Below are 22,672 nucleotides of genomic sequence, written 5' to 3' on the forward strand. Positions count from 1 at the left end.
GTATCCACTACAAGACAAATTTTTTGAATTAGCCACGGGTGAGGTTGTTGGTGTGACCGAGTAGATCGTGAGATCATTGACGTCATCAACAAGCATTGGAGCTTTTCGACGACGACGATGGTGGCTGTCTGGCAACACTGAGCTGGCTACATCGAAGATATGACTGCTCGACGACACACTCGCCGTACGAAATCAACTCGACCATCAACCGCACCCGAAAAGCCCCGTCAACCACTCCTCCCAACATCCATGCTTGTTGTCCCAGAGGTTGAAACCGAAGATTCACTGAGCATTGATCTTGGTGGGTGTTAAGCCACATCGTTTGTTTTTTTTTCTCATTCACGAAAAAAAGATGCACTGCCTCCGCCCTTTCCTCTCCAAAAAGCTACATCTGGAAGGCATACTAACGAAACAGATTGGGCGACGTTTATTACGGCGTATGCTTGTGGGCGATGGGATCCACATAGAACTCCCAAACCACCTCGCACGCAACTGCTTGACCTCTCGCTAGTTTCTGTTCCGAGTGGTCCTCTGGCCTTTGAACGCGCTCGACCCCCTCCTCCGCCTCCTTCTCATCGACTTCGCGCTTCTTTCTCTGCTGTTTCGTCAGGATATAAATCTCCAAGCTCCATAGCCTCTTCGTACCCTGTGTTCAGTTTACCTGGGGTCTTGCCCACTTCAGGCAGCAGTTATCCTCCAGTGACGTCTTCGACCGCTGCATTTACAGTTACGGCTGCCAACGCTACTACCCCAACGAGTTCCAACCATTATGATGCTCAAACATCAGCAGCTACCCTCCGATGGGCTGCTGCCAGAGTTCGTGTCGCGCCACTTGCTCTCCCTAGCCCAGAACACGAACTTGTCGACCCAATGCGAAATGCAGGGGCTGTCCCAATACCAGGAAGTCATCCAGACTTCTCCTCTGGTCATCGATCTCGACCATCTCAGTCTGTATCTCACTCACGCTCTGCCTCCATAACACGGTCATTTGCCAACCTCCCCCATCTGGCCCAGACATTCCCGGTCCAAACACCTAACTGGGATGTAATGACTCCAGGTGGTACTCGGAGAGCACGATTGAGTGGTTTCTGGAGTGGGACCGCTGATGTTGGAGACACGTCCCACGACTCAGAGTGGTTGGAAAGCAATTCAAGCGGACTTCTCCCAGCATTTGATGCAAGTCCTACCACGCCGGAGGACGAAGAATCAAGAAACGGGCCAACCCCAACCTTTTTACTTGGACCACGACCCCCTCCCGCGACAGCTCCAGTCCGTGTTGTTGACGATGAGGGTGATTGGGATTATTTTGCCATTGGGGCTGAAGGGTCAAGATCTTCTGGCCGGGGTATTCGGCGTGATGGATTGAATACTCCTCCGTCAACACGCCATGCCAGCGTTTCACGCCCGGAAGAACCAGAACGGTCAGAAGTGTCTGTTCAGACTCCCACAACCCCAGACTCTAATCCAAAACGAGTTCATAATCTGAGCGCATCGACGACATCTTTAAAGTTTGATGGTCTTGACCTGTCCCACTCAGGATTGCCCATTGCTCTAGTCGACACGAAGGACGAAGTACTACCAATCCCTGCACCAACTCCCATTTTCGGGCCGCCATATCGGACATCCTCGACTCCTCCGCCCCCCGCTAACGTCGATATTACTACTAACTCTGCAGTCCCAGTCGTCAGCGAGTCTGTCATCTATCCTACTCCAGATGATCACCCTCTGCTGACACATGCGAGTGACACACTCGCCGACCTGTATGGCCTGTCTGGTGGCACTCCACACCCATATTCAGTCCCAGCTGCTAGATCACGTCGCGCTCAACTAACACGTCAAGCAAGTGCGCCTCTTCCCATATCAACCAGTGACTCCTTTGTCGATATCGTCCCTGTCGCTCCTCGAGCGAAATCCACCGATTCTGTTGTCGAAGACAAATCAACAAGTCCTTCAGGGCTCTCCGTGGAACCTGACCTCGAGCCAGCCGTCAATGACGAAACCAAAAGTGTCATCACTGATGGTCAAGGTAGAAGGTCTGCCAAGGAAGACGTCCGAGCAGCACGAGAAGACCATGCTTTTTCAGAACGCGGGTTTCTTGCTCCTCCATTTCCTCCCGATGAACTTGGACGCCGACGAGCGTTGTACAAGTGAGCACACTTGATCTCTTATCGATTATACTGATCCGTCAGCTAGGTTCAACATTGTCAACACAGGCTCCGATATGAATTTCGACCGCATTGCTCACCTTGCTAAGCTTGTATTCAACACCAAGGGCGTGTTGATCTCTGTAGTTGACGAGGCGGAGGAATGGTTCAAGTCTGAATGTCAATTTCTCTTTGTTCTCGTTGAATCTCCTCTGATCTTTCACCTCAGGGGGGGTCAATAAGCTGCATGGTTGTGCGAGAGAGGCCAGCTTTGGCGCTCATGCGATACTCCAACGCGGGGACGAACCAATGATTATTTTGGACACTCACTTAGATTGGAGGTTCACCAGAAATGTGGGTCCATTCATAACACCCTGAGGCTAAACCTAATGTCGAGTAGCCCTTGGTTGTCGGTGCCCCGCATATTCGATTCTATGCTGCTGCACCTCTAAGAACACAAGACGGTTTCAACATTGGATGCCTCGCGCTCATTGATGATGCTCCGCGGGCCGATTTTACGCCCAGGCAACGGCACACACTAAAAGAATTCGCGGCAATTGCCATGCGAGAAATGGAACTGTGGCGCGACAAAGTGTGTTTGTTGTTTTTTGTCCTTTCGACTTCAAGTTTTGATGCCCTGTCAAGATCCGATTACGAATACGAGATCGTATACAAAATTCGGTCGGAATCTATATTTTCTTGTCTTGAAGCGCCACTAACTCTTACCCTAGATGGAACAATTCAGCCGGGAATGTTTGGAGATTGATGAGTCAGCCCGACCAGTACAGACGGAGCTTAGTGGCGCAGCGAGCATCCGCAACTCCAGGCAACCCTCCCCCACTCGCGACGCTCGTCCCCATCTTCATCCTCCAGCTCCAATCCAACAAACTTCATCAGGCAGTCCTGTCCGACCATCTCCGTCTCCGTCAAGTCAACTTTCCAAGTCGGAAGATTTCATTGAACCTTCTTCATCGATGGACCAAGTGTACGCCCGAGCCGCAAAGCTTGTCCAGCACACGCTGGATGTTGATGGTGCAGTTGTCATTGATGTTTCTCACTGCGAGGTTCTCGAGTCAATGAGCTCTGAAGCCAGTGTTTCCGTTGTGCTTCATCATGGCGACGTTGAAACACCAACCAGTGTGCACACATTAACAGTCGAGGAATACCAGAGGCTGAACGAGTTCTTTGCAATGCACCCAGCCGGAAAGGTATCTGAGGGCATCGTTCCTCCTGCCTTGAGACTATTTCTTCCGCAAGCGCACATTCAATATGCTCTGGGTTTGTTGATGTTTTGATGGCACTTTTCTTTGTTCAACTGACTGGATGCCATGCAGTTGTGCCAATCTACAATGTCGACAAACGCCCATTTGCGCTGCTCTGTGCGTGGAATGCATCCGACCAAACAAAACGCTTTGTGAGCTAGATCTCGCTTTCTGCTCTTCTCGCGCTTAAGTATCTCCCTCTAGCTTGAAGGCCACGAGCTGTCTTATCTGCGAGCAATTGGAGTCATCATCCTGTCTGCCGTCTTGAAGCGCAGGATGATACTGGCTGACAAGGCGAAGAGTTTGTTCATATCCAAGTATGCAGTCATGCTCTCAACTCTACCGCTAACCTAGTCCTCTCTAGCATTTCACACGAGCTGCGAACGCCGCTGCATGGGGTCCGTTCCTTCCGACTCTGATCAACACTCATTCACGTTGACTTCAGATACTCGCTGCTGCAGAGCTGCTTACAGACAGTCCGCTGAATCACTCACAGCAATCATTCCTGCAAACAGTTCAAGCTTGCGGCAACTCTTTGGTCGAGACGGTCAATCACGTGCTAGATTTCACCAAGCTTAGTGGCAACTCAAAGGCTGGTGGGGTGGAAAATGTGATTGTTCCTAGCTGGTATGTGGCGATCATGTATTCTTGGGTTCCAAAGTGCAACTTTACTAGGGTTGATCTGATGCAACTTGTTGAGGAAGCTGTGGATGGTTGTTCCGTTGGTCATCGCGCACGAGCTGCAATGATGATGGGGGACACTGGTATTGGCAGCGTGTACTCGCCACCGGAGGACCTCTCTGCTCCAAAGCAACACGTCGAGACGGTCGTTGAGATTGGTCATAGGACAACGGTAAACCTAGATTCCGTTCCGTCCCATTGGCTTCGCTGATGTTGGATCAAAGGGATGGTCATTGAAATGCGAAAAGGGAGGTATTCGACGTGTGCTAATGAATGTCTTTGGAAACAGTTTGAAGTTTACTTCGGTGCGACCTTCAGCCTGAAATTTCTATTTCTCGTTGACTTTTTTTTTAGAATGGGTACATTCATGTCATTCTCCGTGAAATCCCAAGGACTAGCGTTGATCCTCCCAATGAAATCAAAGTCGAACTGATAGTATCCGATACTGGCAAAGTAAATATCCCATAACTTTCTGGCTGTTACTCACGTGACATCAAGGGCATCAGTGAAGACTTTCGGAGGAACCAACTTTTCCATCCCTTCTCGCAGGAGAATCCGATGCAAACTGGAACTGGTCTGGGTCTAGCCATCGTCAACAGCATCGTCAAATCCGAGAGTGTTAACGGCAAGCTAGACGTTTGGAGTGAGGAAGGTGTTGGAACAGAGATTAAAGTCTCGTTCACTGCAACAGTGTCTGCAGACGAAGCTCCAGCACCAGAGATGGAACCCTTTAAATTCTTGAATCCAGATCGACCTGCAACCGTCTCTCTAGTTGGCTTCGACTCTGACCACAAAGGGGTGACGTTGTTACGCGACACCATCCACACATACCTCGTCGAATGGTGGGGTTTCCGAGTGCATCCTTCATCAGAAGGACTCGGTGACATTATCTTTCTAAATGAAGATGTCGAACTGGTGAAAAGAGCGACAGCTGAAAGGGACACATCACGACCTTTCATCGTGTTATCAATGCTCCACGGCAACCCAGCCATGCTAAGCACGTTCGCAGACCACGAAAACATTGGCGGCTTTTGTCGTCCAATGTACAAGCCTGGTGGACCCTCCAAACTCCAAATTCTGTTGAAGCTAGCTCTGCACGCCGTTCAGATTGCCCAGTCTGGCCGAAACTCTCCTCACACAAGCGATGAGATAGTAAACGAGACTCCATTCAGCATACTTGGACTGGTACCCCGCCGAAACTCTGAAGAAACAAGGCCATGGATGAATTCGCGTCCATTGATGTCTCCTCGCGCTTCAACCGTACACCCTCTTTCTTCGCCTACATGGAGGAAAGCGAATCCTAGCATCGAAGAGAGGGACTCGCCATCTCCAGAAAGTGATGACCTGACCACCATCACCATCGGTGGTCCAGAAGTAGGAACATTATTAAAAGCGTCTGTTGGAACCATTGCCTCGGATGAGCGAAGGTTTCGTGTGCTGGTTGTTGAAGACAACAATGTGCTACGGATGTTACTGTGAGTGTTCGAGCTGTCATCATGGGCGCCTGGATGCTCTGACACGATGCCTTCTCTAGCATCAAGTGGTTAACTTCAAAGGTAAGTACTTGGTCACTATCACGTGCCGGTGCTCATACATCGAATAGGGTTACGAATACCGAGACGCTGTGGACGGACGCAATGGTGTGAGAGTTTATGAGGAAGATGGGCCGTTCGAGTAAGAAAAGCCTCTCCTTCGCTGGTCGATCTGATTATCCGACAGTGTGGTACTGCTAGACATGTCGATGCCTATTCTTGACGGTTCTAGACTCTCATTCATGCAACTGTTTACCGTGCTAACCTTTACTAATAGGAATTGGGGCGACAATGGAGATTCGGGAGATGGAAGCACGACGACAGATCCAACAACCAAATAGTCCACAAAGCATACCTGCTCGAATACTGGCTCTAACTGGACGCTCATCATTGGAAGACAAACGTCGCGCGTTTGACGCAGGTGTGGATGGCTAGTGAGTCGTTGACATCTCTCCTCCCGTGTGCCTAAGCATCTATATTCAGCCTGGTCAAACCTGTTGCTTTCAAGACCCTCGACGAAATTTTTTCGAAACTGGGGGTTTCTTCATAGCATCGCTCGCTGACGATCGATCTCGCCCTCTTTCTAATTACTGTTCTTGACATCTTCTCTCTGCATCTCGTCTCTCGCATCTGCATGACCCGTAGCATTTCTCTCTAATGGGACCCTGTTCTTACCCTGCATTTGTATCATTATTACCAAGTCATCTCAACAACTGCTGTACTACTCTTCCATGTCCAAATAAAGTTACAAGGTCCATTTCTATGCTTTTTATGACACTCGCATGATGACCAGGGCACTCCACGTATATAGTGGAAGGGTCAGATTATCGTTTTGGTCTGAAAGGGCTTCCAGGACGGAAGCCAGGATAATCACGCTAACGTAGCGGACTGTCTAAGCAGCCACGTGGTCAATAAATTGACAGGAAAATCATCGAAACGCCACTTACCGAAAACGGCTCCACCACACCCAACAGACGAAGGAGCCAAGCACACGCGAGAACGGAAGCAGCAAAAGCCGCGCTGCCTTCCAGCGTTTTGGTTGTGGTAGGAGACCAAACATGGCGACCGTGTCGCTTGCCGACGATACTTGCTAGTGCGTCACCTATCCCGAGAACTAGGACTCCTGTGTACTGTAACAACCAAGTTGGCCTAAGAAAAGGGTCGGTGACGTCAGAATGCAAGAGTCGAGAAAAAACAAAACTTGCCCTTCGAGCCACAGTGCCCCTGCACATCCTGTCAAAAGATAAAAATGGCTCAGGATTGCGGTGCCGCTGTCTTTGGTGTCGAGAAATTCATTCATGAAACGATGGACCGCCGCTCCGAGCGGATAGATGGCAAAATAGCGTATATATTCGGCGAAGACGAAAGCTGCAAATGCGGCGCTGAATGCGAGGTGCGTAAATGCGGGCTGAAAAACTATTAAGCAAAGCATCAAAATAAGGTGGGACAACCAACGTCGAATGCAATTCCAGGTAAAAACATGAAAACCACGAGAGCATGGAAGAACTTGCGGCGTTCGTTTAATCTGAGAGTGGGAGCCCGATCCAAGAATTCATTGGAGGCCGCGAACAAGGCATTAGTAGAGGAAGCTGCATCAACTGGGCCCGGCATACGGCGCGATCTCGCGAGTTGCCTCGTCCAGCCAGCGACACTGATTGAACCCAGTGCTGCCCAATAGGCTAAGAGAGCAACTCTTCTGTGTCGCGAGATGACCCAACAAACGACCCATATCCAAGGGTCACGATTACCTAGACACCATCTTGTCCATAGACCGAGAGGACCGAAAATAATCACAAGGGCAACAAAAGCAGCCGCGAAAGCAAGGCGACGGCGAGCGCGTAAGGCTTCTGAAGGTAGGAGACGGCGTTGACGTCGCACTGGTGTTTGAGCAGCATGTCTAGATAGCACCAGCATGGGGGCGATGAGAAATCCGGTCAGAAAAGGACCAGCAACGAGAGCGGTTTGAAAGACGACCAGGGGAGTCGGGAGTCGGTAAGTTTTAAGGTACGCAGTTGTCACGGGCCAAATCTGGAAAGTTCAAGACGAGATTTTAATTGCCAAAAATGGTTCATACCCGAGCGATAGTGATATTGAGGAATTCCATGAAGATTGCAGTCCCACCAAAACATACTAAGCCCAGTTCTCCAAGAGTCAGGCCGCGATGCGCCATTCTCAGGGCAACATACAATGTGAACTGGTAGAAGATCGCAACGACAATAACATCAAAGAGGTTAAGGTCTGATTGAGATCATTAGAGTCAATAGGACAGGAGGATGGGTAAGAAGCCTACGTTGCCAGATGCCGATGCCAACTAAGCCGAGAGCTATGCGGACCAGGAAAAACGAGGCGGCAGACCCAAGGGTGAAGAAAATGAAGTAGAGACCGCGAACTCCCTCGCTGCGAGGGACTGATCGCCGTTCGGCTTCGGTTGAAGAGGGTGTTGGTTCACCCGCAGCAACATGCCTATTTTCTAGCCAACGAGATGAACAGACGTGTAGCAGAAGGATTGCACTCGTGAATGTGGCCAGTGACAAGAGATTGTACCGTCCGCGCAACAAAGCGATAGCTGGTGGAGGGGCACGGGTATTTCGGGCCGGGAGACGTATTGGCGATTCAATTGCCCAGCCAGCAGGCAGTCCATCGCCAGGGTAAGGGTCCAAGGAGCATAATAAAAGAGCAGTGGCAATGAGAGGACCAAGAAGGAGAGCAGTCAAAATGCCGTCGTCCGTGGAATCTCTATCGGGGTGTGAGGGAGGAGTTATAATTAGACTGCCACGTACCGATAGTTTTTGGGAACGGACATCCAAATGAACCCAAACTTGTCGTCCGATCTCCTTTTAGTTTGTTGTAGTGCTGTGGGAGGTATTGGCGCTGGTTTGGGTGTCAGCGCCCCGCGATCTGTAACAGTGCCATACGTGTAGCCTAAATAGACAGCAGCAGCGAGCAAGAGCGCGTAAAGCTCGTAGGCCATCCAAGTGTCGAACTGCTCGATCTTCTGGGTCCCAAAGAGTAACGAAGCCAACAAAACAAATGACTCTCCAGCGCGACGCGAGTCCATAAGGAGAGACCATCGTAGATTGGTGAACGGAATGGGAGCATGGAGTTGTAAGAAGGCTGGAAGAATCGGAGTGCGATCCACAATGAGTTTCCGGCGATGGAAGAGAGAAACGATAGGTGAAAGTGAGGGTTGCAGTTGTGGTGGTCGTGGAGAGCGCGAACGAGTAAAGTCTACACGTGGACTTTCTGGGCGAGAGAGCTTGACAGGTAGCCTGACCCTCCCTCTCCCATGTTCATCGACGTCTGAATCTTCATCTTCAACCTCCGTGTCGGAAGCGGTTGATGTTTCTCCACCACCGTAGGAAGTACTCCAGTCAACGACGACAACTTCTGGATTGCGTTTGGTGGGCCTTTTAGCTGCAGACCCACGCCTCACCGCCGCTTTTCTCGGTGGAGACGGAGATGACCGCGACCGTGCCAGGTTGGAGTGGCGGGAACGAATTAAAAGATGTGATCCGGGAAATTATGGTCGATTCTTTTTTGTCCCAAACTTGATTTAGCCGAGAAGAGTACAAAAACGCGGTTCGTCACACTGTTGCTGGACGCGTACCACCACCACTTGAGCTCTCCACCCTCACCGCGAAACACACTTTTCTGCGAGAACCCTCTCCTCCGCCTCAGTCTTGCGCATCCCACAAATGTCCAACCCCAATGACAGCACAGTCTATCTAGAGGACCTTGCCACCAACTACAAACGGCCCAAACGAGTCGCGGATTCTGAAGCGGAGGGAACCACTGCTGGAAAACGGCAAAAGACACTGTTCGAATCGTTTGGACCAGAGAAGCGCCAAAAGTTGTCTCAGCCAAAACCGACGTGTTCGACTGGAATTCGTGCACCTGTTAAAGGCCAGAAACTCAACTCAATTCCATTCTCTCTTAGCGCGTTTCAAGCAGCATTGCCTGACGACGAGGCGCGTAAGCTGCTGGCGCTGGAATGCGAAACATTTGGCAAGAGTTGGTTCAAGGTCATGGCGACCGAGTTTGTGAAGCCTTACTTCATTGATCTAAAGCGCCAACTATATGAAGAGGGCGTTTGCGGTGCGACTGACCCAGTGCCGGCAACAATTTTCCCACCTCGTCAGTTACTTAACCCCATCCAATCGCGACCCGAGCTCATCTCGTGCAGCGAAAAACATCTACACGTGGTCAGACACGCCTCTCGGACGCGTAAAAGTCGTTATAATCGGACAAGACCCATACATCACCAAAGGCCAGGCGCACGGCCTATCTTTCTCAGTGCCACAAGGAGTTCATGCGCCGCCATCCCTTCAGAATGTTAGTGCCCATCGTCATATTTAACAAAAAAAAATCAACAAAACCCGTGCAGATATTCAAGGAGCTTAAAAACGAATACCCCTCCTTCACCCCACCTGGCCATGGCACGTTGACTAAATGGGCTGAGCAAGGTGTATTACTGCTGAATACGGTTTTAACCGTCAAAGCGGGAGTCTCCGACTCACATGCGGGCCGAGGATGGGAACAATTTACCGAGCGCGTGATGCAAATCGTCGATGCGTACGGCGGGGCGAACCTTGCTCGCCCCGGTGAAGCCGCTGCCGGTGTTGGGACAGGTGTTGTTATCATAGCCTGGGGGTCAAAGGCCCAGCAACGAGTCAAGGGACTGGATTCGGTAATCTTTCACCGAAGCTGCCTTGCCTTCGACTTAGCTGACCTTGGCTCAGAAGAAGCATCTTATTTTGAAGAGTGTTCACCCATCTCCTAGAAGCGCAGACTCGGGATTCTTCGGTAATGGACACTTCCGTAAGGCCAACGATTGGCTGGAAGCACGTTACGGTGCAGGAGGCGGGATCGACTGGTGTGCGCTTTAACCGGCCCAACTTCCCGATCGAGGCTACTTTTATTGTTCCTGAGAAGGCTCACATGATAGGCTTTTTAGCTATGGCTGCTGCTATTAGGACTACTTTATAGTTACTTGGGTATTGTAGACTAAAGGTGGTACAGATACATCTAGTAGTAGTACACATTTCAAGTGATTATATGTCCGTCCGAAGGGTAAGCCGACCTGTGGTGGGCGTGAGGGTCATGTTGTGAGTGGTGGCTATGAAGAACAGGTGGGTGTTGGTCTTGCAATGGCGGCGATGGCAGACGAATACTAGGATGATAACCGCCACTCAGCGACGAGTAGTCCGATGTCGATCGTCTGGCGGGAGGGTACCCAACAGTCACTGACGAAACCTCCCGCGGTTGCTCATATGCTGGTTGACTCGTCGTATATTGGTAAGAACGATGAGCTGGCTGTTGTTGTTGTTGTTGCTCGAATGGCGAAGGATAACTTGGCCTATCGCTGGCGGAATACATGTACATGGAGGTGAGGGAGCTTGACCGCGAGTAAGTTGGAGAATACGCCATGGCTTTGGTCGACATTGAGGGCGGAGCGGAAACCGGTTGGTAAGACGGCACTTCCTCTTGCATCACGATTGTTTGCCCCCAAACCCCGGTGCCATTCTGAATCTCCTCAATGGTCGCGCGTGACGGAACTGTTGAGGACGAAACCGAGTCTTCTTCGTCCGATGTTGGTGAGTCGGCAGATGAATCGCCACTCGAGCCCAGCAAAAGTTGATGAGCAGCATTTGGTTGAGACCCGTCATTAGTTTTCGGCTTGTCTTTGCCAGTTGGACCTTTCCCAAGTGGTGGCCTATTAGCTTGGGGAAGATTGAGGGCTTGTCGTAAACAGCTGTTCTCCTCCTCCAGTTCGGAGACACGCTGTTCAAGAGCCTTGAAAATGAAATAAGAAAAAAAAGTGGGCTAAGGGGGTGGTGATTGATAGAACTCACAAGGAGATGGGCAGCTCTACGAGCCCTAAACGCTCGCTGGACATCGCGGGCACGGTTTGGCGGAAGGTTGTCGTTGCGCTTACGGCCACGCTTGGAGGACATGATGGGTAGAGTAGACCTCGGAACTCTCCTTTTTGAGCAAAAGCCAGTCTGTGCGGTCAATCGGTGTTGGAATCTCACCAGATGAGATCTTGTCACGCTCAAGAGACTCTCCTGTGTCACTTCGTGATCGAGTTCTCACCGCTGTCCGGCGAACCTATTCACCAATGCATCACGAGCTCATCGGCTTCCATTGATCGCGAAGTCATTTCTCCATGCTTGTGGGCGCCCTCTAGGCTAGCCCTGATGCATTGCCACTTCCACACACCCAAATCCTTGGCTTACGAAAGTTGGGGGGAAAAAGAGAGAAAAAAAACAAGTGTCCATAATGGTCCCGGATCGGAACGCAGAAGAGATGTTTACCCGAGTTACCGCACAGCTTATCTTCCCGCAAGGCAGTGTAAAATAACTTCAGGTACTCGACCTATCGCCCAGAATTCGCCTTCTTCAACGCAGCTTTATCCTTGTCGCGTTTGAGGAAGAGCTTGTTTCGCTGGGGGGCTGTCTCCCGCGCCAATTTCTTGTTTGCAGACTTGTTTTGCTCGATGTATGACATATGACCACCCCCGCTGAGTGCAGTCAATGATCCAGTGGTTCGCTGGGTAATCGGAGCGGCCGAGAACCCGCCACTGCCGATTCCCCGTGGCAAAGGCATCCCGAAATCTTTGCTCGTCACAGTCCCAGCCAAGTCACCATCAGCCCCACGAACATCGCTGCCCAAGTCTGCTTCGTTTTCGCTGGCAAGCAAAACAGACTGGACGAGCTCAATCTGCTCATCACGTGTGCGGTACACCAGATCCTCCATCTTGTCCAGCCCCTCGAGATGAGTGATCACCTTGAAGGCGTAACCTTGGTCGATCAGGAACTGCTGCCGTTTCGTGCTGTAAAACATCTCCTGGGTATCCTTTGACACGAGGGAGTAGAAAAACGCGTTGAAGCCTTCGTCATTTCTTCTCTTGGCTCGGAGGATTCGACCTATCCATCGGACTGAGCGCAGAAACCGAGGTAAAAAAAACTCAACAAACCCAATCGCTGAGCTTCCTGTCTCCGAGAACCGAAGTGAGATGAAATCTGGATTAGACAGGTTGCCTCCGGAAGATCGATCGACGTGTCTCCAACCTAGAAACTCTAAGTTGGAAACGATGCATGAGACGATGGTTACCTTGGAAAGGAATATTGTGTTAACTTGGGGACTATGTTGAAACCATGAAAGGATACGCATGCGTTCGACTTGGCCAGTCCCGCCATGAATATAAAGTTTCCCGAGTCGTTTAGCATAAGCCTAGAAAGAGGTTAATAGGCTGCTCATTAGATAAGCTACGCATATACCTCTAGCGCATAAACATTATCCGAAAACACAATCACTTTGTCTCCGCGGTCCTCGTGATACTTGATGAGGAATTGGCAGGCTTGGAATTTATTTGGGTTCATGCAGTACAGAAGCATCCGCTTGCGACTCTGGATTCGCAGATACTGACGGTAAAACTCTGGTGTCATCGGACACCACACTTCGGCACACTGAAAACAGGTGTCAACAAAACGCGATCACGAGTTGGCTGGATATCGACCTGAACATTTGCAATGTGACCTTTGGCGGCGAGGTCCCTGGCCAAGTCAGAACATATCGAAGAAGCAGCGGACATAGCTCTTACATCCAATTTGCTTCATATAGTTTTGGCCCAATCATATAATTCAGGTCGGCAATCTTGTCGTCCTCGCGCACTAGGGTTGCAGTCAGACCCAGTTTCGAGTGCGCCTTGATGGTGGTGACGACTCGGCGAAACATGGCTGCTGGCACGACATGGACTTCGTCGAGCAGGATAAAGCCCCATTCCCGCGAAGTCAAAAACTCCATCATCTGCTTCGACTCGTGGGACCGATTGTGGGTGTTGGCAACCATCGAGTATGTAGATACGACGATGCCGCTGTCACCCGCGAACTATGTCAAGAACACGTTACTGGATTGTTCTAACAATCGAGTAAACGACATACCCGTTGTTTCTGGTCCGCCGTAAAGACTGCAATCTGCTTCTCCGTCACATTGGACCACTGCATGAACTGTTGGCGCCACTGCATGACGGATACGCTGTCAAGTAAGATTATATAAAGCGAAGACTTTTGAGGACTCTCTCACGAAGATGTGCAGAGGACGAGACATGATTTCTTGATGGTACACGCCGCCGTAATTCCGACAAGAGTTTTGCCAGCACCACAAGGAAGGACAATGATGCCTGACCGTGCTCGTCTGGAAGTTGTTAGCTAGTGGTTTTCAGATAGTAACAAGGTGGTACCCATTGCCAAACATCTTACTCAAACTCGTCTCCTGATATGGTCGAATAACGGTCGTCGGCTTGAGATCGATTTCTAGGTTGGCATTGATCGTGTCGTTACGGAAGTCGTATTCCTCAAGCATCGGGTACTCGAGCTCGTTGCATCGTTTTTTTACATCCTGGACTCATCAGTATCCAACTGGGGACTCGCTGCAACTGCCTGACATCAATTTTGGCATCGTCGATTTCAAAAGCATGCACGTTCTCATCGTCTTCCTCAATCTCGTCTCCTTCGACACCGACCACGGAAGTGAAGATATCATTGTCGCCTAGGCCTGCCGTAGAAGCTTTGCCTTCCTCCTTTTTCTTCTCTGCCTCTTTAGAAGTGCCAGGGATGACAAGATTTCCTTTTGTCGGTGCTTTAGAAGTGGTGAATGTGTTGGCTTTGATGCTGTTGTCCATCTGCTGCGAAATGACCCTCGCCTCTCGAATGACCCGATCCTTGAGCAATATCTGGAGAGTCTCTGGGTGGCTTGACTCCACGTAATACTTGTTGTGTTTCAGGACCAGCTTGACTTTGCCGTAGCTTAATGTGCGCTCGCGGATAAAGGCCGTGATGCTTTCTGGAACGGGAACCTACAAAGGACATGTCAATCTAGTAGACTTGATTTTGCTGAGCGACCTTTGACAAGCGGTTCAGGACCTACTCAGCTATCAATGCGGCTGATACCAGACAGGGAGGCGAACACATACCTCGATTATGTCCTCTGTTTGAAGACCAACTGACACGGCCGCATATAAAGAGTAAGAAGTGAGTTTGTACTCGTGGATAAACGCGGGCCTGATTTTCGCGTAAGGACTCGGGGAGAGCAGATATATGTGTTCACACCTGCTGACTGGCTCGCTAATTGCCGTTAGAAAGTCTTGCGCTTGTTCTGCAATGGGAGAAAAGGCCTCGAGGATGATATGTCCGTCTTCAGGACTGATCCAGAGTGGACGAGATGCATGGTCTGGTTTCAGGTGCAGCCAGGAGAAGTCTTGATCCATGAATATATGGGAGATGAAGGCGTCTTGCTGCTGACGATGCCGGTCTAGAGTCGTAGGGTTGACGGGTTCATTGTTGTTCCCAGTGTTGCCACGCCGTGTTGACGCCAACTTGCGTGTCAATGCACTGAAGTTAATGGTAGCGCTAGGTGGAACGAGGCCAGCAGTGTCTGGTGGCGAAGGAGGAATCGCATCGTCTTCGTCATAGTCGATCACGATGTCTTCTTGGTCTTCATCCCTTCTCGGACGTTTTGCCGGCGGTTGGGAGGAGCCCGCTGAATAAGTTCCAGCGAGAAATAATAAATGTAAAGTAGGCGAGTTTACCTTCAGCGAAACGCTTCTCAGCCATGGTGGTTGGTCATAAAGAGGCAACGAACTGACTCGAGAGGAACAGCTTAGTAGCCATGACGTGACGTCTGTCTGTGACACGCCTACTCTCAACGTTCATCGTCTCGCTTCGTGTCCGAGTACGCGCACTTCTACTTTATCTCTTTCTTGGTTATTGTTGCAATGTGGAGGCCTGCTACACGCCAAATCACTGGCACTAATGATGGTCAGTTTTGGTCTCTATGTTTTGATATTTCCTCAAACAGTTTTTTCCAGTCCCACTTGGCAATAGACGCCGTTTTGGACCTGCGCCGGCTGAAGAAGCAGCTCCTCCTCAACTCGCCCAGCCCTCTCCTTCTGCTTACCCGCGTCAACAAGCTGATAGCCCGGGGAAACGAGACAGAGATGAATCCCCTGCTAACGATCCCAGAGGTAAGTTTCTGACTACCCTACCGCAGCTCTCTCTCTCTCTCTCGCCACACATTTCTTCTGCGACCACTGTCCTTCATTTGACATGTCAAGCATCCTAACACTAACCTTACTAACCACTGCCCATTTTGCTTTGTTTTCTGTCTGCTTTTCCAGCCAACGCCAATGCTCCTCGCAAGCGTCGCAGTCGCTGGGGCGACTCGTCTACCGAAATTCCTGGCCTTCCGACGGCTATCTCGGCCACCGGTGTCTCCCAGACCCAACTTGACAACTATGCCATTCATCTTCGTTTGGAGGAAATCAATCGCAAGCTAAGGTTGAATGACTACATCCCTCCAGAACGTGAGCGGTGCGTATACGCTTCATCCACCTCGTTTTTCTAAAGCTAGATGAATTTAGATCCCCTTCTCCGCCTCCCACCTACGACGCTCAAGGTCGGCGTAGCAATACCCGCGAAGTCCGTTACCGCAAAAAACTTGAAGACGAACGCATTCGTCTCGTCGATAAAGCTATGAAGAACGACCCCAACTTTCGTCCTCCCGTTGAGTATCATCAGCAGAAACGATCGCAGCGACCATCGGAACGAGTCTACATACCCGTCAAAGAGTTCCCTGAGATCAATTTCTTCGGGTTATTGGTCGGGCCTCGAGGAAACAGTTTGAAGAAGATGGAACGGGAGAGTGGGGCCAAAATCAGTATCCGTGGCAAGGGCAGCGTCAAGGAGGGGAAAACACGTCCAGACCAATATGCCGATGACGCAGAAGAAGACCTCCACTGTCTTGTCATGGCTGAAACTCCTGAAAAGGTCGTTGCTTGTGTCAAGATGATCAACAGGGTTATCGAAACGGTGCGTTTTATCCATTGTGGTTCGATTGTGTGACCCATAAGCAGGCCGCTTCCACTCCCGAAGGTCAGAACGATCATAAGCGCAACCAGCTTCGCGAGCTTGCTGCATTGAACGGAACCCTCCGTGACGACGAAAACCAAATCTGCAAGAACTGTGGCGGAGTTGGGCATCGCCAATACGACTGCCCCGAACAGAAGAACTTTACTGCGAACATTGTTTGTCGCGTTTGTGGTAGTGCCGGTCACATGGCTCGGGACTGCACTCAAAACAAGGACGCTAATGGCAACTCTTACGGGGCTGGTAACGGTACTGGGCCGAATGGGCGGGTATTCGACTCAGAGTACGCTAACTTGATGGCGGAGTTGGGAGAAACTCCAGCAGCTGGTGCTGCAGGAGCTGCCCCAGTTCAAACGTGGTCATCTCAGACGGATTTGGGTGGCGGAGGAGCTAACATTCCCCCTTGGCGACGTCCGGAGAATTGGCAGACAACCAATCAGCCTCAAAACAACGGCTATCGTCCCCCACAAGCAGGTTACGGAGCCTACGGTCAAGGCGCAGCTTGGGCGGGCTTCAATCAAGGGTACGGTGGACAACAGGAGCAACAGGACTACAACTATGCTTCGTACTACCAAGCCCAATAGTGCGAGCAAGCCAGCTAATCATCTCGAAAATTGACTGTCTCTCTCTCTCTCTCTCGTTGCCCTTTCTAACGAAACAAATCACTAAACCTACACAATTTGGCCCATTCTCACCTCGTTCAGATTCCCGTTGACGATTTTCGAGCGACACCATCAGTTGTTGTTGTTTTTTCATCAAGAGTAGCAGGTGCATGACGTATTTATCTTTGGGTAGAGATATCGTTTGGAGGGATGTGGGCTATTCACTGCCGCTGACCCTCTACAGGCTTTGTCTTTTTTCGTATTTGTAGAGCCAAAATAAAGAATATATTTGTTCTGTTGTGACTCATTGAGTCGAGCTCCTTGCCTCCAGCCATCGTCCAGAATGGCAAGTGTGATGCCCAGTAGTGTTTGCCAGTTAACTTAACTGCGTAAGATTATTCCCGTTCGCTGCTTCTCGTGTGGCAAGGTCATTGGGGACAAATGGTCTGCATATCTGGAACTGCTGAACCGAGACATGCCTGAAGGGTGCGTGTACTTGTTGGTACAGCGAGTTTGGCCGTGACCTTTTTCATCCAGAGAGGCTCTCGACGAGTTGCAACTCAAACGATATTGTTGCCGGCGGATGGTCCTCACACATGTCGACCTCATTGAAAAACTCTTGCAGTATAACCGTGCGTTGTTTTTTTTCTTTGTGGTTGTCAACTTCCAGTTCATTCTGCGTCCTTAGCTATGGAACGAACTAAAGACAAAAGTGCTTATGCCTAGACCAAGTTAGATAGTATACAACCATATCTTTTCGAGAGCAACTGAAAAATGTGTGACACTATGCAGTCGTGATGGGAGCCAAACAAATCACTGTAACGTCGTCGACCACGAACCCTCAACACCAAAATGTCTACTGTGAGTTTTATTGACCATATTCCACCTCCCTCCTTCGCCGGCTGCCCCCAAGCACAATCCTTGCTCCCTCCTTGCTTGATCGCTCCAGAATGTCCGTTTCTGACGGGAGAAAAATTGCAGGACTCCAACTTCAAGCGCTTCGTCGAGGTCGGCCGTGGTATGCAAACCAATTTGAGCACTTTTTGCATTCCTGAACGCGATCGCAGTCGTGCTCCTCAAATCCGGTCCCTTCTCTGGCAAAATCGCCGTCATTGCGGAAATCATTGACCATAACCGCGTACGCCTCTGCTCATATCAACTCTCGGTCTGTGAATTAACCTTCCATTAGGCCATTATCGATGGCCCCACAACTGGCGTAACACGGCAATCCTTCCCCTACAAACATCTGACCCTCACGCCTCTTTCGTTAACCAAACTGCCTCGGGGTGCTGGTTCTGGGGTGATTAAAAAGCAACTAGAGAAGGAGGCTGTTGTGGAGAAGTGGGACAAGTCGAGTTGGGCTCAGAAACGTGCTGCACAAGACAAGCGCCGTTCGCTCAACGACTTTGAGCGCTTTGGTGTGATGCTGGCCAAGAAGGCGCGGAGGGATCTCGTTCGCAAAACCATTCACAAAGCCAAGTCGACGTGAGCAGGCTCAGGTGCAGATTGTATGTCTCCCTTGAATATGATATGCTTGCTATGACGGCCTTGTTACTATCTTTCCTTTCTTTTTCCTTATTTTTTTTCCGCGTCGTACTTCGCTCCTCGTCATCCTCCTCACGTGTCTTTCTCTTCTTGCTCGCCTTGACAAAACATGACACAAAAAAGCCGTTTGTCGCATCTTCTCCTGGTGAACACCTGATGACAGATTGAGCATCGTCTGCTCAAATATCAGCCACATTTTTTTACAAGTTCGGCAACTGACCTGGCGACCCCATTTCATTGGGAAGCCCTCGTCGGTGCCAAGTGGGAATGACATATCGTTGTGGGGCCAGAACAAATGAACCATTCGCAGCTTCATCCGACTCCAAAGCGGCTCGTACGACATGCTCGTTTTCAGTCGCGTGAATGCTGCAGGTTGAGTAAACGATGTGGCTTATTTTGGGAACTATTCCAATCTCTTCAAGGACATTATCGGAACAAAGACGACGACCTACACTTCATGGCGTGTTTAATCATCGTCAGCTGGAAAGACGCGAGTTTCCGCAGTCGATCTTCTTCCATGTCAGGGTTGTCCTCTTCCGTTTCCAAAAGGTAGTCTAATCGATTGACAATACCGGAACCACTGCATGACGGGTCGAGGAGTCTGCCCATCCTTAATCAATCGTCGGAATGGAAAGGACTTGAACACACATATGAGTAACTTCAGCGTAGTTCGGGTCTTCAGGATCAACAGTAAGAAAATCAGCATTGATTGGGTCCACATTCTTGCAATGCGCCCGAAAAAGCATGGTAGAAAGTGTCCCAAAACGCTTGCGGTCACGCTCGAACGCAAACAGCTACACGAATCAGGACCAATCAGTAAGACAAAATTTAGGTCAAGACCTTGCCAGTGTTGCCCATCAGAGCGCTGAGATGCGTTGTCTTATTTCCAGGCGCAGCGGTTGCATCGATGACCCGGGCATTTTTGGGAGGAGAAAGCACTACCGCCGGAAAACAGGATGCCTTGTCTTGTAGAATAAACTTTCCAGACTTGTAAGCAGTGTCTTCGAGGAACGACGTTTGTGCCGGGAAGAGAAGAAGGTTTGGAATGTGGGCGTCTTTTGCGAAGATCTTCTCGCTGTGGTTGGCTTGTTAGTTGCGTGAAGTGAAGAAATGAGATGAATCATATGCCCACTGAGATCCCTCCAGCGATTCTTGCAACATATGACCTTGGGACGCCAGATATTCTAATGCGGTATCTAATGACCACGCATTGGTATTGACGCGTACATAACGCGGAATATTGGCTTCGCTATGGTCAAAGGGGAAATAAAGAAGAATGACAACTAACCTGCCCGCGCATCTGGAGATTGCCCCAAGTCTGCATTAGATCGGACACCTTTTCTTGCCTTCAACTTCTGGAGCTCGCCATTCAAACGCGCTTTATGACGGAGGACTGCTTGCTTAATTGGGCCATCCCCAGCTTGGATACCACCAGCAAGGAGGAGATCGTGGACGAGGACCAGTGCGAGATTTAACGAAGTCAACTTTTTCCGTTCTTCCTTCATCAGTTGCGCCGCTTTAATCACCTCGAGGAGGGACGCTCTGACTACAATGACCGAAGTTAATAAGTATATAAGAGAAAGCCGTAGACAAACATAGACGCACATTTCAGCGTCTCAATTACTAGGGCAGCAGTGCGTTTCCTGTCCTTTTCGGGAGTAGAGCCAATGAGGCCCTTGATAGAGCCTTGTTTGGCGTCGAGACGGTCGAGGGTCTTTGCGCATTCGAAATAGAAGTTCATTCTACATAGAAGTACATGGTGAGGGATTGAGAAAACAATAGGCAGATGATGCACTAGGAAAGCACTGGACAAAGTGGTCAGCGAAAACTCGAAGATCAATATAGGATGGTTCAGGTGTGATGTTTTTCGTCGCGCGAAGGAAACCTCCGTCGGACAATGTAGATAAAGTTTTGGGCATCATATGAGCTGAAATCAAGGAGACTAACTCACACATGGAGGTCGAGAACAAGTTTGGAAGCGCTCACGTGTTGACGGCGCCATTTTCTTTCGACCATCCCAAGTCAGTTTCGTTCCACTACTGCAGCGCGTCCCTTAGCAATTCTCAGTGGCTCCCGTCGAAACTGAACTATACGACATTCTCGGTGTCTCTCCGAACGCTTCGGAAGGTTAGTATTCCTCCACATTGTCCCGCTCGCTGAGCTTGAGTAAAAAGACGACATAAAAAAGGCTTACCGTAAGAAGGTGCTTGTGAATATCCAGATGCAAACGTCTGCTTACGCTTTTGCAGGCTAGAGAGCAGCATCCTGTACGTTCCACGACATGCTTCTGACCACATTCGACTCTGCCTCCACTTTCCAGGACAAAGTATACTCTCTAAACCTCCGCAGTTCTGTCAATTCATTATTGGGTAGAACATCAACGACCCGCAGGCTTCTCAAAAGTTTCAAGAGCTTGGGGCAGCGTGAGTCGATATGATCTTGACCATCGCTTCGCACACTCAATCCATTGTGTAGCTACGAAACACTCAGCGATCCGCAACTAAGAAGTCTCTATGATGCCAATGGAATTGACGGGCTCAAGTCCGGCAGTGGCATGTCAGGAATGGATGACCTCTTCGCTCAATTCTTCGCTGGAGGTGGCATGCACTTTGGATTCGACTTTGGTGGCCCAAGCAGTCGTAGAAGGGGTGCTAGCGATGACACTGTCGTCCCCCATACAGTTACGCTCGAAGATCTCTACAACGGCAAAATCCTCAAGCTGAATCTTGAGAAAGAGGCCGTTTGCAGCACGTGTAAAGGGTATGTTTTGCCTTTCTCATAAGCTGATGATAATATGGTGGGGCAGGTCGGGTGCTCGTGGGAATGCGAAACCAAAACCATGCGGAATATGCGAAGGACGAGGATGGACCCCTACCCAATCAAGTGTACGTTGTCGGGGTTCCTTTCGGCTTGGATGAGGACATCTGCTAGAACGGGACCTTCCTCACCACATCACGAGCTGCTTGTCGAGATTGCGACGGAACCGGCGAGAGACTGAAGGAGAAAGACCGGTTAGTTGACGGCTCACAGCCCTAACAAGTTAACAACCCAATGATAACTGGAGCAGATGTAAGAAATGCAAGGGCAGCAAAACTGTGAAGGAGAAAAACCGGCACGAAGTTGTTATCGAGAAAGGCATGGCGGATAAGCAACGAATCGTGCTTGCTGGCGCTGGAGACGAGGAGGTTTCGCCAATGCCATTGATCGATTTCCCAGTGACTGATTCGATTGTAGCCTGGCACCCCAGCTGGGGACGTGATATTCGTGTTACGAATGACTCCCCATGAATCGTTCGAACGCTCAGGAAATGATCTTCTGGCTAATGTCAAAATCACTCTTTCTGAAGCCCTTTTCGGATTTTCGCGAATACTAATCACCCATCTGGACGGTCGTGGTATCAAGGTATCGAGCCCGCCGAAGAAAATTATCAAGCATTCCGATACCATCGTCCTACGAGGCGAGGGGATGCCGGTTCACAAACAGCCCAACACGAAGGGCGACCTCTACCTGACCTTTTCTATTGAGATGCCGGACGAAGAGTGGCTTACCACGGCCAACGCGGCGGTATGTTTTTCTCACCAACATGATTGAATCTACATTTGTTGGAATTTTCCTAGTCCCTGATATCAATGCTCCCGCCCAAAAAGGGAGACCTTGACCCACCGCCAGAGGTGGTCTCGTCAGCTATATTTGTGGAAGCAGATATTGAGGAAGTGCGTGAACGCCATTTCCCAGCTGGTTCCGATTTCTTTGACAGTGCTTTTGCGCACCAGTTCGGTGAAGACGAAGATGAGTGGGAGGATGAAGACGACGATGAAGACGACGAATACGGAGGGGGAGAACCCGAGTGTCGACCCCAATAGATCAGCCCATCGACTTGATACCACGCATACATAAAATACCATTATCTACTTACATAATCTGACGTCATCTCACACTACTTTGAGGAATCAGAAGATCACGATGGCCTCACGAACCCAA

At 50.1% G+C, this 22,672-nt stretch overlaps 9 protein-coding genes across 9 annotated transcripts; 5 read left to right on the plus strand and 4 right to left on the minus strand.

Annotated features, from left to right (window-relative positions):
* Positions 1–159: 159 nt before the first annotated feature.
* Positions 160–6,169, plus strand: MIND_00223800 (Histidine kinase; the record flags this gene model as incomplete). Its single annotated transcript, XM_037359128.1, has 20 exons — positions 160–301; positions 353–2,147; positions 2,194–2,324; positions 2,374–2,498; positions 2,545–2,736; positions 2,790–2,825; positions 2,876–3,422; positions 3,479–3,558; positions 3,611–3,723; positions 3,771–3,804; positions 3,852–4,033; positions 4,082–4,259; positions 4,312–4,392; positions 4,442–4,540; positions 4,586–5,562; positions 5,622–5,643; positions 5,691–5,761; positions 5,807–5,844; positions 5,897–6,053; positions 6,103–6,169. The coding sequence occupies 20 exons, from the start codon at positions 160–162 to the stop codon at positions 6,167–6,169; spliced, it is 5,067 nt and encodes a 1,688-aa protein (XP_037224223.1).
* Positions 6,170–6,388: 219 nt separating this feature from the next.
* On the minus strand, positions 6,389–9,109 carry MIND_00223900 (Dolichol kinase; the record flags this gene model as incomplete). The annotated part of the gene is made up of 7 exons (XM_037359129.1): positions 8,400–9,109; positions 7,910–8,355; positions 7,694–7,857; positions 7,075–7,647; positions 6,816–7,027; positions 6,567–6,768; positions 6,389–6,511 (listed from the first exon to the last, which is right to left on the minus strand). The coding sequence occupies exons 1-7, from the start codon at positions 8,675–8,677 to the stop codon at positions 6,389–6,391; spliced, it is 1,998 nt and encodes a 665-aa protein (XP_037224224.1). The 5' UTR covers positions 8,678–9,109.
* A 205-nt stretch (positions 9,110–9,314) lies between these two features.
* On the plus strand, positions 9,315–10,505 carry MIND_00224000 (Uracil-DNA glycosylase; the record flags this gene model as incomplete). The annotated part of the gene is made up of 4 exons (XM_037359130.1): positions 9,315–9,753; positions 9,803–9,951; positions 10,004–10,306; positions 10,359–10,505. The coding sequence occupies 4 exons, from the start codon at positions 9,315–9,317 to the stop codon at positions 10,503–10,505; spliced, it is 1,038 nt and encodes a 345-aa protein (XP_037224225.1).
* A 157-nt stretch (positions 10,506–10,662) lies between these two features.
* On the minus strand, positions 10,663–11,764 carry MIND_00224100 (DNA helicase; the record flags this gene model as incomplete). The annotated part of the gene is made up of 3 exons (XM_037359131.1): positions 10,663–11,412; positions 11,472–11,601; positions 11,736–11,764. The coding sequence occupies 3 exons, from the start codon at positions 11,762–11,764 to the stop codon at positions 10,663–10,665; spliced, it is 909 nt and encodes a 302-aa protein (XP_037224226.1).
* Positions 11,765–11,994: 230 nt separating this feature from the next.
* Positions 11,995–15,233, minus strand: MIND_00224200 (putative DNA repair helicase ercc3; the record flags this gene model as incomplete). Its single annotated transcript, XM_037359132.1, has 14 exons — positions 11,995–12,545; positions 12,596–12,689; positions 12,733–12,852; positions 12,900–13,088; positions 13,139–13,175; positions 13,223–13,509; positions 13,563–13,656; positions 13,705–13,815; positions 13,862–14,019; positions 14,066–14,476; positions 14,523–14,543; positions 14,594–14,681; positions 14,730–15,159; positions 15,209–15,233. The coding sequence occupies 14 exons, from the start codon at positions 15,231–15,233 to the stop codon at positions 11,995–11,997; spliced, it is 2,616 nt and encodes an 871-aa protein (XP_037224227.1).
* An 86-nt stretch (positions 15,234–15,319) lies between these two features.
* MIND_00224300 (Splicing factor SF1) lies at positions 15,320–17,128 on the plus strand (the record flags this gene model as incomplete). The annotated part of the gene is made up of 5 exons (XM_037359133.1): positions 15,320–15,437; positions 15,488–15,643; positions 15,797–15,989; positions 16,040–16,487; positions 16,532–17,128. The coding sequence occupies exons 1-5, from the start codon at positions 15,395–15,397 to the stop codon at positions 17,126–17,128; spliced, it is 1,437 nt and encodes a 478-aa protein (XP_037224228.1). The 5' UTR covers positions 15,320–15,394.
* An 870-nt stretch (positions 17,129–17,998) lies between these two features.
* Positions 17,999–18,635, plus strand: MIND_00224500 (60S ribosomal protein; the record flags this gene model as incomplete). The annotated part of the gene is made up of 4 exons (XM_037359134.1): positions 17,999–18,007; positions 18,128–18,164; positions 18,214–18,284; positions 18,336–18,635. 4 exons carry the CDS (start codon positions 17,999–18,001, stop codon positions 18,633–18,635), a joined length of 417 nt encoding a protein of 138 aa, XP_037224229.1.
* MIND_00224600 (SAM-MT-RSMB-NOP domain-containing protein) lies at positions 18,544–20,662 on the minus strand (the record flags this gene model as incomplete). The annotated part of the gene is made up of 8 exons (XM_037359135.1): positions 20,297–20,662; positions 19,980–20,237; positions 19,824–19,935; positions 19,532–19,766; positions 19,340–19,485; positions 19,144–19,292; positions 18,912–19,094; positions 18,544–18,866 (listed from the first exon to the last, which is right to left on the minus strand). The coding sequence occupies exons 1-8, from the start codon at positions 20,430–20,432 to the stop codon at positions 18,544–18,546; spliced, it is 1,542 nt and encodes a 513-aa protein (XP_037224230.1). The 5' UTR covers positions 20,433–20,662.
* Positions 20,663–20,693: 31 nt separating this feature from the next.
* MIND_00224700 (DNAj-like protein subfamily a member 2-like protein) lies at positions 20,694–22,554 on the plus strand (the record flags this gene model as incomplete). Its single annotated transcript, XM_037359136.1, has 12 exons — positions 20,694–20,712; positions 20,759–20,818; positions 20,866–20,894; positions 20,941–20,958; positions 21,012–21,017; positions 21,065–21,114; positions 21,167–21,451; positions 21,498–21,576; positions 21,623–21,702; positions 21,759–21,876; positions 21,926–22,255; positions 22,309–22,554. Coding segments are annotated over exons 1-12 (1,302 nt in total). The 5' UTR covers positions 20,694–20,711.
* Positions 22,555–22,672: the final 118 nt, after the last annotated feature.

The sequence above is a fragment of the Mycena indigotica genome, assembly GCF_014461135.1.
Source record: "Mycena indigotica strain 171206Taipei chromosome Unknown Mind.scaff0002, whole genome shotgun sequence".
In the NCBI taxonomy this organism is placed as follows: Eukaryota; Fungi; Basidiomycota; class Agaricomycetes; order Agaricales; family Mycenaceae; genus Mycena; species Mycena indigotica.